Genomic DNA, 21,913 nt, shown 5'->3' with positions numbered 1-21,913 from the left:
AAGACAAAATTTTTTTGATGGAAACTGTATTTTATAAACTTAAATTTGCATGCTAAAAGTACTTGAGTAAGAGACGTTTTACTTGGGTCATTAAAGAAAACTCCCTATGATGTATGTAGCCTATACCTGCTGTAGTCAACCTAAAACCTACAGTAGGTTGACATAAAACCAAAACAACACCTATTCTTGTCTTAGGACATTTTATTTGGCAAATTTTAAAATAACAGTAAGTTTATGACATGTTAAATATATAGTATATGCTGGTTTTAAACATAATAAATATAGTTATGAAACAACCATAACATAACACCAAATGTTGACTAATAAGGGTACATTTATAACAACTATTTATTTGTTAGACAACTGTATTGTCAAACCATGTTGCATACAAATGCATTCAACAGACTTATATGACAGTGCATTGCTGTAGAGGACAAATAAAACACGAGACAGGTGTTTAGAAAGAGTATAGTTTATTTAGTTTGACATGCAAATTTATCTAAACAAGACACACTTTCAAAAAAGAGCCCGGAAACATTATAATGTGCGCGCTCGTGAATATAACCCACGGTTGTCTTGAACTGTTGTCTTCAATAGTCCTTCTTTGCTCAACAACTCAGCTGAAAAACAAAGCAAAACATTACAACAGTCAGACATAGAGCAAAGAGCATAGAATTACCAAGAGGCGACACTCTACAATTTGGGAAAATAACGCGCTTTTTGAATAAATTAAAAACAAAGCAGCTGCTTTCCATCGTGGAGCGATCGTTATCACTTCAAAATGGCGGAATCCGGGTCTGTTGCTCTTGGTGATTCTAAGCTCTTTGCATAAAGTTAAATCATAACAGTTGCATGGTTTCTATTTCAAACTATAGTAAACTAAAGTTTGAAACTATAGTTTAAAATAGAAGATGAGTGGGCCTCGCTACTCCCACCCACCATGACCCTCGCAGCGAGGTCCCACTACCGGCCCCCCGTGTTTCCCTGAGGGTCCTCGGGGGTTGTTTGCTCCCTGCCTAGGGCTCAAAGGCCGCCTCGCCCCAGGGAGTGCACAAGAAGACCGGACGCCAGGCCGTGCCAGTATTCACATGTTTGTGCTCATTTAAGAGAAAATAAGCTGTTTAAAATAAAACATGCAGGACGGAGATGTTCCATATTATTCAGTGTATTTGTCTGTTTAAACATACACCCGCTCCTCTGTAAATGGCGTGTACAGACGCTGATCTGGGATCAGTTTATTGTACGAAGCGCATCTGTCAGTCAGCGCTTATACATGCATTCACTGGTTCATAGGTAGCATACACACAGTAATGTAAAAACATCTTTGCGAGGGAACGCAAAACATCTTTGCGAGGGAACGCAAAACTTTGCGAGAGAACGCAAAAAACTTAGAAATATATATTTTCCTCCCACCCATTTTTTTTCTTTCACCCATTATTTTTTTTTCACCCACCCATTTTTTTTCTCCCCCACTACGTCCCTTCCGGGGGTTCCGTAGTAACCCGTGTAGTGAAAAGGTTCAGCGCACACATCAACTTATCTAACTGAGCTATCGTTACTCAGATCCACAAATGAAGTGGTCTGTTTTAAGATCTTTGTCAGTCAAAACATGCTTTGCTGTGGTTATGGACCCGTGTTAACATGTTAATCATGAAACGCTTTCTTGGTGTAAATCATTTAAACTTGTTTAATTTGCTGGAATTCTATTTATGTAACCCTCTTTGTCTTTGTTTATATTATATCTTTGTAATGTTCTTTCTTGAAAAAAAAAAGTGGATGAGGAGATTCCCCCTATGTGTAAAGCGCTTTAAGTGCCAAGAAAAGCACTATATAAATGTAAGGAATTATTGTTGTTATTAAATATATATATATATATATATATATATATATATATATATATATATATATATATATATATATATATATATATATATATATATATGTGTGTGTGTGTGTGTGTGTGTGTGTGTGTGTGTGTGTGTGTGTGTGTGTGTGTGTGTGTGTGCGTGCGTGCGTGTGTGTGTGTGTGTACATTGAGTCGTAAGGGCGGGGCAAAAATTCTCACTAAAACCAAAAGTTGGCAGCTCTGCTTGGTACAAAACCTGACCCTAAAACTTACCTCTAACCTTAAATGTATAATTAACTAATATTATCAATTGCTTAGATACTAACGGTGTTGTATAAATCATACATGCATACATACATACATACATACATACATACATACAATTCATACATACAAGCCAGGATGTTTCTGAATGGTTTGACCAGGGTTTGACACGAAATGACGGTACAACTTTCGATTCCATGAAAGCAACCATTTGACATTAATCAAATAAGCAAATAATTTTAAACGTAATCAAAAATATTACATAAAAATAAAATAAATTAAGATTTTAGCAAGATACACACATGTAACAGATCTTTTGGCGATCAAAGAATTATTTAGCAATAATAAACATATTTTGTGCATTTTAAAAGACTACATCTTGCAAATACAAATGTTATTATTATTATTTTTACGGACGTTTTTTCATCTTATGGGACTTTTATTTTACCCGGAAGTATACAGTGCTCTTTAACGCAGAAGGAAGTGTGCTTTCACAAAGAACAAGTTTACAGTTGAAAAACATGGCATTAGATGTAAAGTCAAGGGCAAAGCGTTATGAAAAGCTGGACTTTTTGGGTGAAGGACAGGTAAACGACTAGATCTCATAATATGTCAAGTCATGAAGCAGTACAACATTCGATTTCACTCATGCATTGTGTATTATTTCACTGCAGTTTGCTACTGTTTACAAGGCAAGAGACAAAACCACGAACACCATTGTCGCTATCAAAAAGGTAAGAGACTGCATTTAATCCGTATGTTGTGGCAAACCACCATGCCTTAATAACTTATAATGCGTTCAAAATGCAGATATTCTTTTAGTTTTACGGGTCAGTATGTGTCTTATTGATCGTTATAATGTTGTAAAATAATGAATATTCTTTAACTGAAACTTATTAGCAACATTAATTAGTGAATGACTGTAAAATAAAAAGTAATAGGTTAAGATGTATTGTCTTAGACGATATAGACGATATCAATAACGTTACCAATGTTTTATCTTAAGAAGAATTGTTTTGTGGTGTCAACCCAATTTTCAAAAAGAAAAAAATAATAATTGAAGACAAAAACGTCTAGTAACAAAGATAAGGGTGTTATTTGCTTGTTTTTGTGTGTGTGTGTGTGTGTGTGTGTGTGTGTCTAACTCCAGGTTACTTAAAAACAGTATTTGACGCACATATTTCTAACAAGACAACGTCATTCAACATATTACAACTGTTATCTTTTGATTGGTTGTCTTTAGTGCAATAGATGTAATCATTAGGTGTATATGTTTGTTCATCATCAGAATTCAGTCGCAAAGTGTGTTAGATCATTCATGAAAAAGGCTGAAAGTACTGTATATAATGGAGTTTTTATGACAGCTTTATGCTTTTTGTTTATTAATTAATTCAGACTGTCATGTTAAAATGTAAGCTTCCTGTTTGCAGATAAAAGTGGGACACAGAACAGAGGCTAAAGATGGTGTGTTCCTTTTTTTTTTTATCTTTATTCATTTTTGATTGTAATTAAGTGAAGTCTTACACAAAATATCTTACTTATCTTGTTATCCAGGCATCAACAGAACAGCTCTTCGAGAGATTAAGTTGTTGCAAGAGCTCAGTCATCCAAACATTATTGGTGTAAGTCAGAGTGAGTGTTTGTGTGTGTGTGTTTGTGTTCATGCGCACATTCGTTAATTATACACAGATGTACAGTTTTTGATTGTGTACTCATGTTGACATCTATGAACCTGGTTTCTCTTTCAGCTCCTGGATGCTTTTGGACACAAATCTAATATTAGTCTGGTCTTTGATTACATGGAGACAGATCTCGAGGTGATGACACAGTAATCAACTTAGACATATATTGTTTATCTCAGTAATTTCCAACCTCACATAGCAAAACGGTTAAGAGCTTGTCAACACAGCTAAATTAGATTTTTACCCATCTTAATTGTTTGGTTTATACACACACACACACACACACACACCCACCCACATAAACTGTTGTTTGTGTTGTGTATTTCAGGTAATCATAAAGGACACCAGTCTCGTACTGACACCAGCCAATATAAAGGCATACATCCTCATGACACTACAGGGTCTGGAATACATGCACAATCACTGGATCCTGCACAGGGTGAGACCTATATCACAGATATATGATTTATGTGACTTACTATGTTCAATACGGGTGAATAGGATTTTTATTTAGCAGTTATGCATTACAGTGAAAAAAAAAAAAAAAGCTTCCCAATGTTTCTGTCCTGAAATAATTTTAAGTACCTTTTGTTACTTAAAAACTGCTGTTCTTTGTAGTTTGTTTTTTAAATTATTAACGGTCAAAATGAATGGTAGGATGAATCTTTACTTAAGCAGCAGTTAGAATGAGCCTATAGTATAGTGCAGTAAATCCATTTGAAGCACAAGAATAAATGACAGTTTAAACTATATTAAAATAATTAACTATTGTTTGTCAACATTCATTGTCCTTTGCATTTTTCAAATGCTTATATGCAGCCTTGGTTAAAATAAAAACGTTTTTAACTTCAAAATTTTAAAACTTATTCCAAAAACATCATGAAGAATCTGGGACATCAAATCATCATTGTTTCTTTCTCAGGATCTGAAACCCAATAATTTACTGCTGGATGAGAATGGAGTCTTGAAGCTTGCTGATTTTGGCTTGGCCAAAGCGTTTGGAAGCCCAAACAGAGTGTATACACATCAAGTTGTCACAAGGTTTGTACAAGTTTCAGATTTGTATACATTTTCTTTAATACTTGGATCTTGATGATGTTTGATGTTGTGTTCTTCAGATGGTATCGGGCTCCAGAGCTGCTCTTTGGTGCCAGGATGTATGGTGTAGGTGTGGACATGTGGGCAGTTGGCTGCATTCTTGCTGAGCTTTTACTCCGGGTGAGCATCTTATTTTATTCAGTGAAAGGAACCTTGTGGTGCCATCAAATGGCCCGTTTCAAATGGTATGGTTCAGTTTGGTACGCTTTTATGACAGTTTCCACTGTCAAAAGGCGTACCGAACCGTACAATACCATTTTTTTCGGCACCCTTTCGAAAAGGTACCAAACAAGAGAAAGGGTGCCAAAAGGCGGAGCTAGACACGCAGCTGAATGCTATTGGTTTACAGAGATAGGTCATTCGCTTGCGCAACAGGCCAGAATGAAAACAAAAGAGCTGCCATGTTTAATAGCACAGCCGAGAGATTACGCTGTAAATATATATATATATATATATATATATATATATATATATATATATATATATATATATATATATATATAATATCGAGCCATGGTCGACCCGGGCTCAAACAAACCTTGTCGTCGGCTTGATGAACAGCCACAATGCCAAAAAGAAGATCAAAGATCAGATTTACCCTGTGCCCCTTAGTTTTTTTACGAGCCAGTCTGAAGTGCGAGCGGTTTCGCTTTCTTGCTTGCGCTCGCCGCGCGTCTAAATCTAAAATAAAAAACTTCTTGAACTGATGTTAATAACGTGCGCTTGGTTATTGGCATGCTATCAGACCGATCCTGTCAGACACTGACAAACACAAGAGTTATAATCAAATCCTGTTCATAAAAATGTTAGTAATAAACATTTATACAGAAGTATTTATGTGTATAAAGGGTCTGTTTTGTGAGTAGTGCTTCTCATATGATATGTAAACGACCCGTACAGCTTAACTGTAGACATTTCTCGAGCGAAAATGACATCGACTGAAACTTTGTCAAACACCACGCCCACCAAAAGGGTACCCTTGGTAGTGGAAACGCAAACCTGATAAAGGTGACCTGTACAGACCCCAACCGTACCGTACTGTACCAGTCAGTGGAAACGAGCCAAAGAGGTCCATAATCACTTTAACAGACCTTTACGTTGACTGTCGCTGTTAATTGCTCCTCTGTTAACAGTGAAAACTTAAATTACTTTAGGTTGTTAAACTACATAAAAAAATTTGTTTCAACTTAATTTAACATGGTTTCCAGTAAAGTATTTTATTTTTGAGAAGTTGAAGTAGCTCATTTAAGTTGATCCAATGAGGCTTTTTTCAGTGTGGCTTGATTCGAGTCTGCAGCAGATGTTTTTAATGGCTAAAGATGCATCTGTTTCATCAGCACTATCCGGTCTCCTATTCTGTTTGTTTATTGAAAAAAATATCTTTGGTATGAACTCTTAGATGAACTGGGACTTGTCATAGCAACAAATTGTTGCTCGTTTTTCTTTTCTATTCTTCTTATTTGCAGGTTGGTTTAGACAAAAGCATCTGCTAAATGAATCTCAATGTTATGTCATTTAGCTGCAGAGTGTCACACCTAAAATGATCACAAAATAATTTTGGAGAGTAGACATGATAAGATGCTGAACTGACTCTTTGCCAGATAAACACCTGCTTGCTATAGCTGGCAAGTTTTTATTCCAACTGTTGCATTTGTATTGTCAATTTGTAGAACCCTTGGCGAAATATGGAAGACAACATGTGTTTTAGACAAAAAGTTATTTAAGCTTTATTACCTGAGAAAAGGTTTTTGGGGAAGATAAACCCACGGCATACTAAAAGTTGCCAATGACATCAATAACATGAGTTAAGAGAATATGTTTTGATGTAATATTTCTTACCATCTTTACAAATAAATTGTTTTTGTATTTTCTATATAGGTGCCATTTTTAGCTGGAGATTCAGACTTGGATCAGCTGACGAAGATATTTGAAGCTTTGGGAACACCAACAGATGAGATCTGGCCTGTAAGTGAGAATTTTACTTCAGCTTCTTTTTAGGATTCAGAATGTTGTTTGCATTAAAGGCACAGGCACCAAAAACAGCTGCATTGTTGAAAACTAGAAAGATAAAATACATAATCTGATGGGTATTTTGAGCTGAAACTTTACAGACACATTCTGCAGACACAGAAGTCGTATCTTAAATCTTGTAAAAGGGGTAAAATAAGTGCCCTTTAAATTGACTGTGATATTGTCTTATAGGTCTTAAATTATTTTAAACGAGTCATAATTTTCATCTCTCCATGTAAAGTTATCCAGTCAGGCCAACACCCAATATATCTCACTAAATTGTTTAACACAACTCTATTTTAAAATTTATTTACCAATTTGGTTTAATTATCTTTCTTACAATAACATTTGTTTGATTTGTCATCATATATGGAACATTGATCATATATTGTGAGCACACTGGCTGTTGTTCATACATTTAGTTTACAGTAGTTTTTAACTTTTCAGTTTTTTTTTTAAAGAAAAGTTATGTTGGGAAAATATCTGCATGCAAATAGATTTTGCATGTGTTAACACATAATTTAAAATATGTTGCTAAAAAAAGTCATTAGAATTTATTTTGAAGGGTCAAGTAAAATTGTTCCCCCAACCTTATAAGTCTAAAATTTCATTCATAATGGTCTTAAAAATATCTTAAATGTCTTTTAAATTTAACTTTATGAAACCTGCAAAAACCCTGTATAAAGTTTAAAGTTCAGTCTAGAATCTTAGTAAATAGTTAGTTTGTATTTACTTGAATTGCAACACATGTTCTTGTGAATGTAGTTAGCTCTCTGTAAAATGGTCGTTTTGAATCAAGTAAAACCCAATCGAAAGTGTTCAAATTGTTAAATGGGAAAATAGCCTGAAATGCACGCGAGTTGAACATAAAGTTATTAAAATTAAAGATTAAACTTATTTTCTAATATACATGTAAGATGAAGGAAGAAAAACGCAGGCAAGAAGTTATTGTCATTTTAATCGAACAAGCTAAACAAAACTGTTCTTGGAAAAAAGAAAAGAAACTTGTCTGTCACAAACTGAAAAATAAAGTGAGAGGACATAGAAAAACCCTGAATAAAAGTAAATGGTATGACAGTTAAGTGGTTCTCTGGGTCCTTCGTTATCATCACAGGCTCAACGATGCAATCTCTGAACTACACCGTTTCAATTAACTATGATCTTTTATGTGAAGCTACTTTGACACAATCTACATTGTAAAAGCGCTATACAAATAAAGGTGGATTGAATTGAATCTAATCTTGCTGTCATCTCTTTTTAACGTTATGGTTACACAGAGGCTTCCATTCATTTACTTGGAACGTAGAGATTTAACTTTAAACTGAGTTGAATGGTGTAATGCAAAACTATTTAGCAGTGCATAAGTTGTAACTTGGTGTGTCTTTACATGGCAACTATGCTAAGTTTTAATTTACGCATTGCTGGTACAACCTGCTTCAGTAATAAGGAACGGTCCCCCAAGGGTCCAATCACACGAAAGCGTATTTACGTTCCAAAAACGCGAGGCACACCACACTGCCTTTTTTAGATGAGAAAAAAAGAAGCTAGGCAATGACTGAATTTATTTGTATATCACTAGGTAATGACTGAATCATCTGGGTATTGTGCGAGAGTGTTGCTGTTGATATTAATATCATTTTAATATTTATTAATATTGTGATATTCAAGATTTGTGAGTCATGAAGTTCTGGATACCTCAAAATAGCAACCACAAGTCTCTCATCCATCTTCAAAAGTCTTTGTTGTTGTCTTGACAACACAAACACTGCAGGCACCTCAAAAAGACGTGACTGACAGAACTCACTTATTCTGCTCAGTTGACTTTTTTCAACTGCGAGCGTGTGGCGTGCAAGGGCAAAAACACAAGCAGGGGGTTAAAATGCGAGGCAAACAGGGCGCATAACCAGCATGCAAAACGCTCATGGTCGATAGTAGATCAAGGCATAAAGCGCGTTCAGTGTGATTGGCCCCTAAGTGTTTCCGTAGATTTGCTTGAGAAAAAAATACAAAAGCGTAGCTCAATATATTCTGCAAGAAAATTATGCATGTCCAATTTTTTTTTGACTAGGGTCTGTCTGCAAACTGTAACATGAAGGGGGTGTAACTTGAAGTTGTCGAGATCCCATTGAACCACACAAGAGGTCAAAAGGAGATGCTGTACTTAATCGACCGTGTAGTACAATGATGTACTGTATCTGCTCCAGTACACTATAGACGTTGTAACACACATGCACGCTGTTGTTTCTAGAAATGAGAGATGTTTGTGTTTATTAAATTGCCCGTTACTTTGCAACATCCACACCTAATCCACCCCTAAATCTACCCCTCACATAGCATTTGTACAATGTTAATTATGTAATGTATCTGATTTACCAGTATTGTCCTCTAAGATTGTCCTTTGCAACGAAGACATCTTGAAGCCTTGGCTCATTGCTTGGTGTTGTACTATTATATGCAACAAAAATTGGCAACACAGAGTGACTATTGCTAAATGAATAAATTTAATCATATACAAAATGAATATTTTAGAAAACTGTTGAAAATGATTGTGAAAAATATCTTTACTGCCATTTTTGACATCCTGCATGGTTCAATGGGATCTTGATCATTTTAAGTTATGCCCCTGCTACAATTTATTCTTCTTGTTACGCCTCTTTCTTGCAGTCTGCTGACTGGGACCACTGTTTTTTTTTTTTTTGTTTTTTTTTTTTGGCTTACCAAAATCTAAATTTCTATATGAAGTCATTAATTTATTGTGATTGTGGTTTTAGGGGATGTCGAGTCTCCCAGACTATGTGTCATTTAAGCCATTTCCTGGCACTCCACTGGAGCACATCTTCAGTGCTGCCGGCGATGACCTGCTGGAGCTTCTGAGGGGGTTATTCACCTATAACCCCTGCTCACGCACCACAGCTATGCAGGTAACTTTGACCAGCCGCAGTTAACTAACTTCTAATTCCACCTTTAAAAACTAATCTGCTTTTGAATGAGCATCTGAGTGAATAAATATTCTCATTCCAGGCTTTGAAAATGAAGTATTTCAGCAATAGACCAGGACCAACCCCAGGCCCTCAACTACCCAGACCAAACTCCTCAACAGAAGCCCTGAAAGAGAAAGAAAACCTGCTGATAGGAATCAAGAGGAAACGTGACAGTATTGAACAGGGTAAAGAAACACTTTATAAATAAGAGAATATATGATGATAAAATATGATAATTAGTTTTAGCAGTGTTGTTTATGTTATATAGTATTCCAAGTCAAGTTATTTTAATTATCTTTAGACAATACATATTGTTTCATAAACAGTTCCACAGGAAAAACAGCAAAATAACAGAATCAATAAAGCAAACTACCATTATGAGGTCCCTTTTACCCCAGGTATTGAAGCATTTCATTCACTGAAGTATGAAAAATCCCCTGAGACCTTCGTTCACCATCAGAAGATAAATGAAAATGTTTTAGGGTTCATAGACCACAACACTCCAGAGATGTTCAAAATCCAGAAAAGGATACAAAAACATTCCATGAGACTTGAAGTGTTAAACTGAAATAATGCAAAGCTACATGAACATTTTTGGGGGGCAAAAAAATTATATAAAAATATGATCCTGATAACATATAGATGAAATTTAAAAGTGTTGTACATTTAACGGGGTATCTGCACACAGATTTTTAAAATTTAGTCCGCCAGCTGCAGGGCTTCCGGTTAATTGTCATCCCTTGCAAAATCACAGCGTTTAAAGGGTCACGAAACACTACAACACATTTTTTGAGCTGTTAACGGTCGTATATGTGTCCCACACTGCTAAAAACACTATTAGGACACATATATTTCACTAAAAAGTGTAAATTGGTTGTTTTTGCGTTATTTCAAGCAAATTCGTACTTCCGGTTTGAAAGGAATTATTGAAGCTGCGTTACGGTCATGACATAATAGCGTTGTATTCCAGCGTGCAGACTGGACATCTGTGCCAGAGTGTGTCTTATTACGTCTTACAGTGTGATGCATTAATGCATGAGTAAGGCTTGGTTCAAACCAATAAGCGCGCTCTATTGTGCAACTTCATTAATATTCATTACTGTCACAGTGTTTAGACGACAGAGACGCCACGTTGTGTGGGCAAACAAGCGTGAAGTGTAGCTTTTAAAGTTTGCTGCAGTTAAGTTTCGTTTTCATTTTCTCTCTGTGAGAGCTCAGACTCATGTGTGGATTACAGTGTAGGCGACGCTCGACAACAATAACTTGCGTGTCTAAGGAGGAACATTGTTTACCTGAGAGCTGTTCTCATCTGCAAACGCTGAGATCCGGATTCGCTTGTAGTATTCTCTTCATAAAGACGCGGCTCTATTTGCTGGTGATTGTCCTGTCTCTACAGATTTGGTAAGTGAGCGACCAGCGCTCTTTGTTTATTCAGTTTGTTCGTATCGAACAAACTATTGCACAGAGTGTAAACATGTTAGCACTACAACCAAACTTTAACCGCGTGTAGGGTTTTCACCGCATTACACACGCGGCTTTCTGACGCTACCTGCCATGTGCATCTAAGTTTCCGGGAAATGCAGAGGTTTTTTTTCTCTCATTCGCCGTGCGGTATCAAACATTGCACGAAAAATACATGCTTAGAGCAGTTCCTCGAATCAAATATCTCGTTTGTCTCGAGGGGCATGAATGAATTCCCTGAATGAAAGAGCCAAACTGCAGTTAAAGTCCACCATTTAATAATTTGGCAAATAATTCGACTACAGATGTCCATGTAGGTTACACACTATCACTTTCTCCTGTATGTATGTGTGAGTATTTTGACTCTGAAACTCGCGCGTGCCCAAATAGACACTCCCACACCATCCCACTTTTCTTCCTCCAACACTCCCCCCTAAACAGAGCTGGACACGCCCACTTTTCTGACTTTTTCCAAAGTAGAGGTGTGAAAACACCCTGCTGAAACGAGGGGGTTTCATGGCCCTTTAAGATGTAATTTCATTAAAAAGCAGCGATCTTCACTGCCTGGCTGAGATAGGATATTAAGTGGGTATCAGACCAAACAGGAAGCACTGCATTAAATCATATTTTTCTACACCATGTCATTAAAATATGGAAATTAATTTTACCCCAGTATTTTCAATGGAATTTCTGTGCTAGCCTGCTGCCAATGACAGCACCTGTGTTTAAACAGCCATTTGTCTCTTTATACACTTTAACAACCACATGGATGCTAAAGTCTATTTAACTGATTAGATTCATTCATTTTCTTTTCGGCTGAGTTCCTTTATTAATCTGGGGTCGCCACAGCAGAATGAACCGCCAACTTATCCATTACATGTTTTCACGCAGCGGATGCCCTTACAGCTGCAACCCATCTCTGAGAAACATCCATACACATTCATTTACACTCATACACTATGGATAATTTAGCCTTCCCAATTCACTTGTACCGCATGTCTTTGGATTGTGGGGGAAACCCGAAGGAAACCCACGCAAACACGGAAAGAACATGCAAACTCCACACAGCAACGCCAACTGACCCAGCCGAGGCTTAAACCAGTGACCTTCTTGCTGTGAGGCGCCTAACTGATTATATTTGAATTATATTACAACATCCATGCTGTAAAAGGAACCTTAAAAATTTGAAAATAGCCGCATAAAGCTCTAACCAGAAGTTTGTTATTGGTTGAATAACACTAACTGTGCATATACCCTATTTTGTATCACACAATGTTTTTTTTTTTTTTTTTTTGTATTTCTAATGAAATCCAAATGCAGTTGGCCACTTTTTTATTTTATTTTTATCAATAAATATATATTTAAACAATAACAATGTTGAATATGTTCAATCTGCCACAAAAGATCAGCTATTCTCTGCCTATATTTTCAGTTGAGTAAAAGAAACATTTTTTTTTTGTATTTATTAGATTATCAGATAAAAATCAATACTCAAAAATTAAATTCTAAAAGTAAACAAGTCCACAGTGCCCTAATAATGTAAACAAATTAGGTAGATAGATTCAATTTCATTAAAAATGGAGAACAGAATATTCATTCATTTTCCTTCCGCTTGCTTATTCATCAGGGGTCACCACAGCGGAATCAACCGCCAACTTTCTAGCGTATATTTTATGCAGCAGATGCCTTTCAGCCACAACCCACTACTGGGAAACACCCACACACACTCATTCACACACACTCATACACACACACAGATACACTATGATCAATTTAGTCAATCAGTTCACCTATAGCACATGTGTTTGGATTGTGGGTAGGAGCACCCGGAGGAAACCCATGCCAACGCGATGAGAACATGCAAACTCCACACAGAAATGCCTACTGGTCTCAAACCAGCAACTTTCTTGCTGTGAGGTTACAGTACAACCCACTGAGCCAACAAAACGCATAATATAGTACATTAAAACCAATTTAAGAAAATAAATATTTTTACGGCCCTACAATGTACATAATAGTTGAGATTTTAATGTTTTGATAACCTGGAGTGTTGATAATACAACTCACTCGTCTTGTACATTTACATTATGAGACCATATTGACATTGTGTTGCCATCAGTTGTTATTTACATTTTTCTTTCTTTATTTTTTTTTTATGCAATGTAAACGTGTTTTTTGAAAACAAGATTAATGTAAGTTGTGTAGATTTTAATTTTAAGCTGGTATAATATATAAAGGGAATTTAATTTGCTAGTTCTAATTTTTTTCTTCTTCGTTTCTCAGGTACCCTTAAAAAGAAGCTGGTGTTTTAAGTCATTTGATGCTGACTTCTCCCACTGGTGTCGCCGTGGGGCTGAATGAGCTGTTTAACAGAGTTACAGAATGAATGTATTTATGTGTCATTTAGTTTTTCAATTATTTTTTTATGTAATACAAGAAATTAAATTATGAAAAGAAATCTAGTTTTGTCCATTGTGTCTGTTCACAGGGATATACACATCACACAATATATGCCACTAGTATATGGTTTGATTGTCGTTTTAGCATTTGAATAAAAACAAAAATGAAAACCTTCCTTTACTTTTTAATGCAATTTTATAAATTACAGAAATTTTAACAGCACTCAAGTATTTTAACAGCACTCAAGAACTCAATGCTTTATAGTTTACTATACAGTTTGTTGGATCATTCTAGATCAGGGGTTTCCAAACTTTTCAGCCCATGACCCCCAAAATAACAAAACTAGTGACTTGCGACCCCCACATTCTTCAGAGGTGGTTATAAATAAACAAATGTTGCGCACACAATAATAGGCCTATATAGACACGAACATACTTACAACACAAAAAAGAGCAACATACTAACAACCGTAGGCTATCATTTATGGTGTCATTTATTATTTTGTTTTATTTAATATTAACCTCACCTAATGACACTGGTGGCCACAATGTTTCAAGCACAAGTCTATTCTTTGTTTGATATTGGAGACTTAGAAATCATCCTCAATGTTTACTTGTGGTCTATATTTATTTTTAATGTATTGGATTACTATAAAGGTGTCAGAAAGTTAATCTAACGTAAACTGACAGTCCTATGAAAACAACTGAAAGGCTGATGGCTTTTTTGCATGCTGTTGCTTTTTTAATGTAACTTTTAACTACTATTTTTTTTATCTTCTGTGGGTTATGGATAAAATATGGCAATTCTAATAGTTTAATAAAATTAATTGGATGTTTTGGAAATCACTAAGCGACCACTGGTCTAGATGGGTTTGTTCAATCTGTTTTTCATTTTTATTTTTCAGGCTTTATAAAAAAAATTGTGTTTTGAAGTTGCGTGTGTAGCCCCAAGCGAGGCGCTGCTGTCACAGTCCTCTTTCTCCGTTTAGTTTCTCTGTTATCTGGCCTCATTTCACCAGCACAATGATATGTTGAACTTGAGAGTATAATATTTACAGACACAATTTCAGTAAATAGAGACCATTTAAAACGAATTAGTATTATGTAAATACCTTCCGTAGCAACCTACAGGTAGTTTACTGAACCCAGCTAGTTTGTGCTAAAAACAGATGTTTTCTGCAACCTACTTCACACATGGAGTCACAGAGAAAGAGAGCCATTTGTTTTGCTGTCACTCCCAGCAAACTAGAGACCGATCCAACTACAACACCCACCCATCAACCGATATACAGCATGTAAACAAAACGAGCACAACTGCATTTTTGGAATAATTTAAAACAAGAAGCATCCAAATAGGAAGTAACAAACACAAAATGCATAATATAAACTTCTTTCAAAATTCTACCAAAATAATTATATATAATTCGAAAACAAAATGACTTTAAACGGGTTTCATTGTTATGTGGTCAGGGGAAATTCGAAACCCTCACATTAATGACGATAGCGGAAGTGATTTGCAATGACGGTCGATTAGATGTGTAAGCGAAATCAATAGAGAATGTGATTAAACATTAGAGGTCAAGAGAAACCCAACTCGATTTAGATTTGGGATTAATTTCTAGGCCATCATCATCTCTCCGACTTCCGGACATCTCTGTCTGCTGCGCGCGCAGGTCAATCTGATCTTTTGTGAGAGCGGCGACGCGCGTGCTGGACAGAAGAACGCGAGCGCGCGAGACAACAGCAGGCACGAGCCACAGTCGCTTTATTCAGAATCTCCCCAGCAAAACATTATAACCGGAGCATTGTTTGTAAAGGAGGACTTGTTTCTCTGTCAGCATGTGTACCCCGTGTTGTGTGTCTCAGGTGAGTGATGATGTATTGGCATATATTTACACCACCGTGTCAATATGAATCGTTAACCGCACGGAGATTCTCTGCTTCTCATTTTAAAATGTTTTATGTCATTACCTGTCTTAAGAGAATGCTCATATTGTCTGCATATTTTTTGTTTGTTTGTTTTAGTTTTTGTATTTGGATGAAGTTTAAACGTTCAAGTTGCGCCTTTGTATTGTTTGTAAATGTGTCCGTTTACGTATCCAAACAGATACAACGCTGCTTTTTTTAGTTTGTTCTGTGTCAGTGAACAGCCATAAGTTATGGATAGTAACAGTGATGCGTAATATTTTTATGAACATGCTAATCCTCATCCACATAACCTCTAGCTCGTATTTAACTGGACTAACGTTAGGACTCTTTTTTTTCAAACCCTTAATGATTATGAGCAGACAATGTGGTGAAAACATAAACCAACCTGGTCACCCAGTCTGATGAAATTTAAGAAGTTTTTGTGACATTTTTCACACGGAATCCAGTTTCTAAGTTTGGAAACAAACATAAAGCACCTAAATCTAGCAAGATATTAGGTTGGTTAAGGGAATTGTTCACCTAAAAATAAAAAATAAAATATATATATACACTTTTATTCATCCTCGGGTAGTTATAAACCTTTAGGGGTTTCTTTTTCTTTCTGCTGAACACTAAAGAAGCTATTTTGAACAAAGCTGAAAACCTGTAACCATTAGCCGCGTTTCCACTATCGCGCCTAAAGCGAGCGAGCCAGGGCGAGCCAAGGCCAGTGGCGTTTCCACTGTCACTTCCGGGGCCTAATCGGGCCAAAGCGGGGCTTTCTCGGGGCCAACGGCCAGCCTTTTTCGGCCCGCCGAATACCTTGGGCCAAGGAGGGCCAGCCGGGGCTTCGGGGCGGAGTGAAAGGAGAGGCGGGCACAGTTTTCCGATCGCACTCGAGTACATGCGCCAAACAAATAAATAAATAAGGGAAAGAAAACATCTGGAACAAATTATAGGCTGGGGTCTTTTTTGCATATGATCGCCCTTAAGTTTCTCTTTTAAATGTAGGCTGTTGCATAAAATGATCTTTCTTTGCTGCATCTTTGATGTTTCAATAACGCATAATAATCTTTACACCATATTAAAGACACAGCAGACAGTAAAGGTTTTCAAGAGGTTTTGTCAAGTTTAATACTGTAAGTGTGTTTTTGCGCGTTTAGATGCCTGTGTATGTGTGTGAGACCGAAAAAAAGAGCGCTCCATTCATAGCTCTGTTGATGCCGCGAGCGGATTTTTTCTTTTATTTTTATTGTTTTAATTTATTTTCGAGATAATACACTATATGAATACAACAGTAGGACATTAAACTTTACAAATTTCATGTCCACTTTTGTAGGCTCAAAACAATAGTGTCATATCTAGATAAAATAGCCCTATATTGAAATAATTTAAAGAATTACAAATATTAGATAGGCCTATAATAAAATCACATTAAATAAATAAACCAATATAAAACTAACAAAAGCTATAGCTAGAAAAAATAGGTACTATATCAAACTGTTTCAAATTTATATTAAACTTTCATTTTTCAAAAGCCTCTTTGAAAAAAAGATTTTAGATATTTTCTAAAAAAATAAAAATAAATAAACACCGGAAAATGTTTTAAATATTATTTATAAAGTATTTGGATACGATGAAATTAATCCAATCATGAAAATAGAGCATTTTCGGGGTGAGTGAAAGCAGAAATAGGCGACCTTTTTTTCTGTCTGCAGCCGCGCAGCACTTTTTTGACGGGAAAAACTGCAAGTTCAAAATGTGTTCTGTGTCCTCAAACAAGTGTGTATGTTTTTATATGACGTGGTAAAATTAAAAAAGGAAATTTTAAATACATAAAGAGCTTTATTAGTGCATTGCTGCTGAGCGCAACGAAATATAGGCTATATTTTATTACGTGCTGCTCTTATGTGCTGAAACACTGAACACTTTCCTTTACTTAAGATATAATAAGCAACATCTTTAAATACAGGGAATCACCTATTAAGTGTCATAAAGCCTATAGGGGGGGGGAAAATCATGTTTCAGTTCTCTCCGGAGCATTTGGGATGAATGTTGGACAGATTCTGTCTAGAAGATGTTATAAAATACATTTTATATCGAGTTATTAACGGAGAAATTTATATATGTGGTGTTATATTATGGATGTGTGCGCTCCCTGTGCTCCGGGTCCCTCCGTTGGTGGCAAGACCACTGGATTTCGATGCCAGTCGGTCGGCGAGTAAATGAATATGATGAATGAAAACACACAGGCATGTGCGTATAGACATGCGTTGTACTGCTGTACAGTAACGTGTAATTTGTTTGTTTTGGTTGTCCTAATTTTAATAGTTTCGTGATGATGTGTTGGTGTGCTTTATCTGCATGATTCTCGCTGAAGTGGGCGGTTTGAGTGACGTTCGATTCGGGGGATGTTCTGGGGGCGGGGTTTGCGTGACGCGCTGCCAGCTACTAGCCCCACAGTGGAAACGCGACATGATTTCGGCCTCACTGCTCAACCTCCCGGGCGATTGGCCCGGCCTGGCCCAATATAAGCCCTGGCTCGCACTGGCCTGATAGTGGAAATGCGGCTATTGACTTCCATAGTAGGATAAACAATATCTGCCCAAGTGGCCCTGCAGTGAGTACCACTTGGAAGTCAGCGGTTACAGCTTTGCTCAAAATAGCTTCTTTTGTATTTAACAAAAGAAAGAAACTCAAACAGGTTTGGAACAAGAGAGGATGATAAAAAGAATTGTAATTTTTGGGCGAACTATCCCTTTAAGGCTTTTTTATTTCCTTTTTTCAGTCAGATGGTTTATGCTAATTATTTCTCCATTAACCGTGGCTTCAAACCTTATCTTTTTTGGCAGTATTTTTTTATATTGTGCTTCAACAGTCAGGTAATTATATAATTATTGCAGATCATGTTTCATCTTCCTTTTGTTTTTATTTAGCCTTCTTCACACAGCAAATTTGTCCTCGTTTTTTTTTTTTTTTTTTTGCAAAATCATACTTGTTCAAATGAATGGAACTAAAATATATATTGTATGTAAATGTTTACTTTGTCCTTATATATTATCAATGTATGTTTATAAAATGAATAGTCCCTTTTATTCTTGTTTTTCTGTTGTATTTCTTTTACATTGTGTCATCACACACACACACTTTTTTAAGTTTACAAACTAACATGTGACTCCAAACTGGCTATTCCTTAATAGACTAATTTTTTATTGTTTTCATTTATTATTACTTTAATAATACAAAGGTACTTTTTTCAAGTCAGACAACACTATTAATTTTATGAATTTGCAATTCATGTAGTGTGTTTTTGTTATGATTTTTTTTCTTTTCTTTTTTTACAAATAAAAGGGTTCAATGCTGGTGAAGGCACTTTTATGAATTTCTTTGTTCATGTTCTGAAATGGCGAGATGGCAGACACTGAAAACCGTGTGTGTGTGTGGTGAACAAGACTCTGCCATTCATTCACACAACCACAAAGAAGATTTTATATTCACAGACACTAGTTAGCATTAATTCTTTTTTAATTATGTCATCAACACCATGGAAATAATAGGGCCTTATGTAGATGATTTAGATATGGAAATTAATTGGATGGCCATATAATTGTCTTCTTCACATTTCCAGTCTACTAATTTCTCAGTGGATCCACTTTGTCTTGTAGGTGGTGGCGTCCACGGGTGGTCTTTTCATTTCCTGGTTAGATCCATGCAGTTGCCTGTTTGCATTAGATTAGCAGTGGAAAGGGAGAGCTTGCAGTCAGTGTTCGGTATCAATAGTGTTGTCTCATTAGCGCTAAGCTTGTCAGGAGCCAGTGGCCCCACAAAAGTGTGGAGTCGGAGGGGGGATTAGCATTGCGTAGTCTCGGTCTTTGTTAAATAACTGCTATCATTAGATAACCCACTTTGTTTTAACTGTTGATCCACTTTGAGGGTTATTTATTCACACTTCACGCCAGCAGCAACCTCAACAGCAGCAGTTTTTTAGCATTTGTAAATTCCAAATTCAAATGACCAACCTCACCAAAAGACTGCACTGTGTTCACTGTGGCTGTTTCTCAATAACAAGAACGCAGAGAAAGGACTTGCGTTCTTGTGGAGGCCGGTTTTGCCTGGTGTCTTCGGAAGAACAAACCATGGAGACCACTTGAGAATGCATCCTGTAAGAAATGAGATGCTGCGTTCTTCCTGATGGTCACGTGACCTTCACACGTTTTAAATGGAAAATTATTTAAACATTACAGCATTCATTTAACGGGTTTATTGTTTTGACATCAAAAACACATCCAGAAAGTTTCACGCGTCCTCTCTTCTTGCAGTCTTGAGTATTGGAACTGAACTTTGGCAGCTGATGATGACGTTACATGAGAACACGAGGAAACAAGACCACTGAAGAACGAATACTGAGAAACAGCTTCTGTCTTTAGTTTAAATTAACTGTTATCATAGTCTTTTTTTGTCAAAGCAACTGATGTGGTATAAGCAGGTGCACACAGATGACAGCAGTTTTTTAGCCTATCATTGAGTCTAAATATTGTTAACTCATATAAACGTGGGTAAATATATATTCAGTTCTCAAGTTAATTTCAGTAAAACTATAGAAGAATATGGTAGTATTTTGTTACAATATAGTTTCTAAGTTAATACTTAGTGTTTTTTAGATGCATCATATAAGATATTTGCTTTGTTTATCAAACAAGTGGATCCAAATGGATTTTGCGTTGTAAACCTTAAACATTTTTTTTCATGTTTTTTTTAATATATATGTATGTATGGTTGTATATAGTGTTAAAGACAGTTTTCCTTTCTGTGCCAATCAGAACAGACATTAAAGTTTAAACAAACATAATTTAGAGTGTGTGAAGATATTTTTAGGAGAGTCGTTTATCCATTTTTGTCTGTCAGTAAATGGGGCACAAAACAACCCATTGACTTGTACAATACTCATTGCAGTGATTAAAGCTGCACATTTAAAGAAAGGAAGTGAAACTAGTGGAGCAACGTGTGACATCTAACTGATAACAGAATATTAACTGTAACAGTTGACAGAATATACACATTTGTTCAATTGTACTTTTTATAGCTTTATTCTTTCTGTTTTATTGTGTGGGTTTTTGGTCAGTTTTCTTTTCAGTTTCATCATGCCTTCTTAAAAGATGCATGCACTTTTTAGGGGGATTTTAACGGACTGGCCCATACACGTTAAAACAAAACTATAACCAGATACACAGCAACAGACAATGACTTTTTTTTATTATTATTCTCTTTTATTACAGATGCAATTATGTCATCTGTCACTTTAAATGCATGATCTCTTAGAATGATCTAATGGTTCCAAAATTCGCCTCTCAATATTGTTACTATGGGCTGTCATGGTTTTAATTGTGGTGTGGTATTCCTTATTTTTATAATTAGATAATTAAAACTTATACTATTCAAGTTTTTATTTCTGCGAAGTATGAGTTGCCAACTCCAAAGTAAAAAATAAAAATAAAATAGATTTGAAATTTTGTGACACGGTGTCTCAGTGGTTAGCATGTCTCCTTAGAGCAAAATGGTCGTTGGTTCAAGTCCCGGCTAGACAAGTTGGCGTTTCTGTGTGGAGTTTCCAAGTTCTCCCCATGTTGGCGTGGGTTTCCTCCGAGTGCTCCAGTTTCCTGCACAGTGCAAACATATGCGCTGTAAGGGAATTGAGTAAACATAATTGGCCGTAGTGTATGAGTGTTTGAATAAGAGTGTATGGATGTTTCCCAGTACTGGGTTGCAGCTGGAAGGGCATCCGCTGTGTTAAACATATGCTGGATAAGTTGGTGGTTCATTCCGCTGTGGCGACCACTGATGAATAAAGGGACTAACTAAGCTGAATGAAAATAAACGAATGAATGATTTGAAAATGGATTTGTTGTTCTTTAAGTTTGTATGTACTTTGTACTTTTTGGGATGGTTTTAGTTTGTTGTTTTCTGCATTTGTGTCGCTTTGGATAAGTGTGATTGCTAAATGAATGTATAAATCATGGAAAGAAAGTTATATGAATATAAGATGGCCAAAGCCTGAGATGATTCATGTAAAGAAGCAGACAATCTTGATGTTTTGTGTCATGTTATGTCTGATAAGCTTCTCAGTTGTTGTCATAGAGGGAGGTGTTATTCTGTGATTTCTCCTTCAGATGTCTGTGCTTGAGTCATGCATGTCTTTGCTGTGAATCAGTCATAATGATGCATTCTTATAAAAGAGTTTTATTGCCCACTAATATAACAGCGTGA

At 36.2% G+C, this 21,913-nt stretch overlaps 2 protein-coding genes across 4 annotated transcripts in view; both read left to right on the top strand.

Annotated features, from left to right (window-relative positions):
• Positions 1-2,573: 2,573 nt before the first annotated feature.
• Positions 2,574-13,800, top strand: cdk7 (cyclin-dependent kinase 7). Of its 3 annotated transcripts, XR_012405830.1 has the most exons (13): positions 2,606-2,697; positions 2,785-2,844; positions 3,541-3,574; positions 3,665-3,732; positions 3,859-3,927; positions 4,121-4,231; positions 4,715-4,833; positions 4,911-5,010; positions 6,769-6,855; positions 9,672-9,821; positions 9,922-10,536; positions 10,585-10,645; positions 11,872-13,800. XR_012405830.1 is itself a non-coding variant. In NM_212961.2 (12 exon segments), coding segments are annotated over 12 exon segments (1,038 nt in total). In that variant the 5' UTR covers positions 2,574-2,631; the 3' UTR covers positions 13,655-13,790.
• Positions 13,801-15,486: 1,686 nt separating this feature from the next.
• Positions 15,487-21,913, top strand: part of serinc5 (serine incorporator 5) — a 67,503-nt gene continuing 61,076 nt past the window's right edge. Inside the window, 1 exon segment of the mRNA NM_213514.1 lies at positions 15,487-15,607. Coding sequence (NP_998679.1) covers positions 15,581-15,607 — 27 coding nt within the window. The 5' untranslated portion in view covers positions 15,487-15,580.

This window comes from Danio rerio, chromosome 5 (assembly GCF_049306965.1).
Source record: "Danio rerio strain Tuebingen ecotype United States chromosome 5, GRCz12tu, whole genome shotgun sequence".
NCBI lineage: Eukaryota > Metazoa > Chordata > Actinopteri > Cypriniformes > Danionidae > Danio > Danio rerio.
The sequence above is the reverse complement of the archived record's forward strand: the minus strand, read 5'-3'. Positions and strand labels throughout refer to the sequence as shown.

Coding starts and splice junctions, on each gene's coding strand:
- cdk7 (XM_005165671.6), top strand. CDS start 2,632: ATGGCATTAGATGTAAAGTCAAGGGCAAAGCGTTATGAAAAGCTGGAC. Junction 2,698..2,784: donor ACTTTTTGGGTGAAGGACAG/GTAAACGACTAG, acceptor ATTTCACTGCAG/TTTGCTACTGTTTACAAGGC. Junction 10,067..13,625: donor ACGTGACAGTATTGAACAGG/GTAAAGAAACAC, acceptor TTCGTTTCTCAG/GTACCCTTAAAAAGAAGCTG.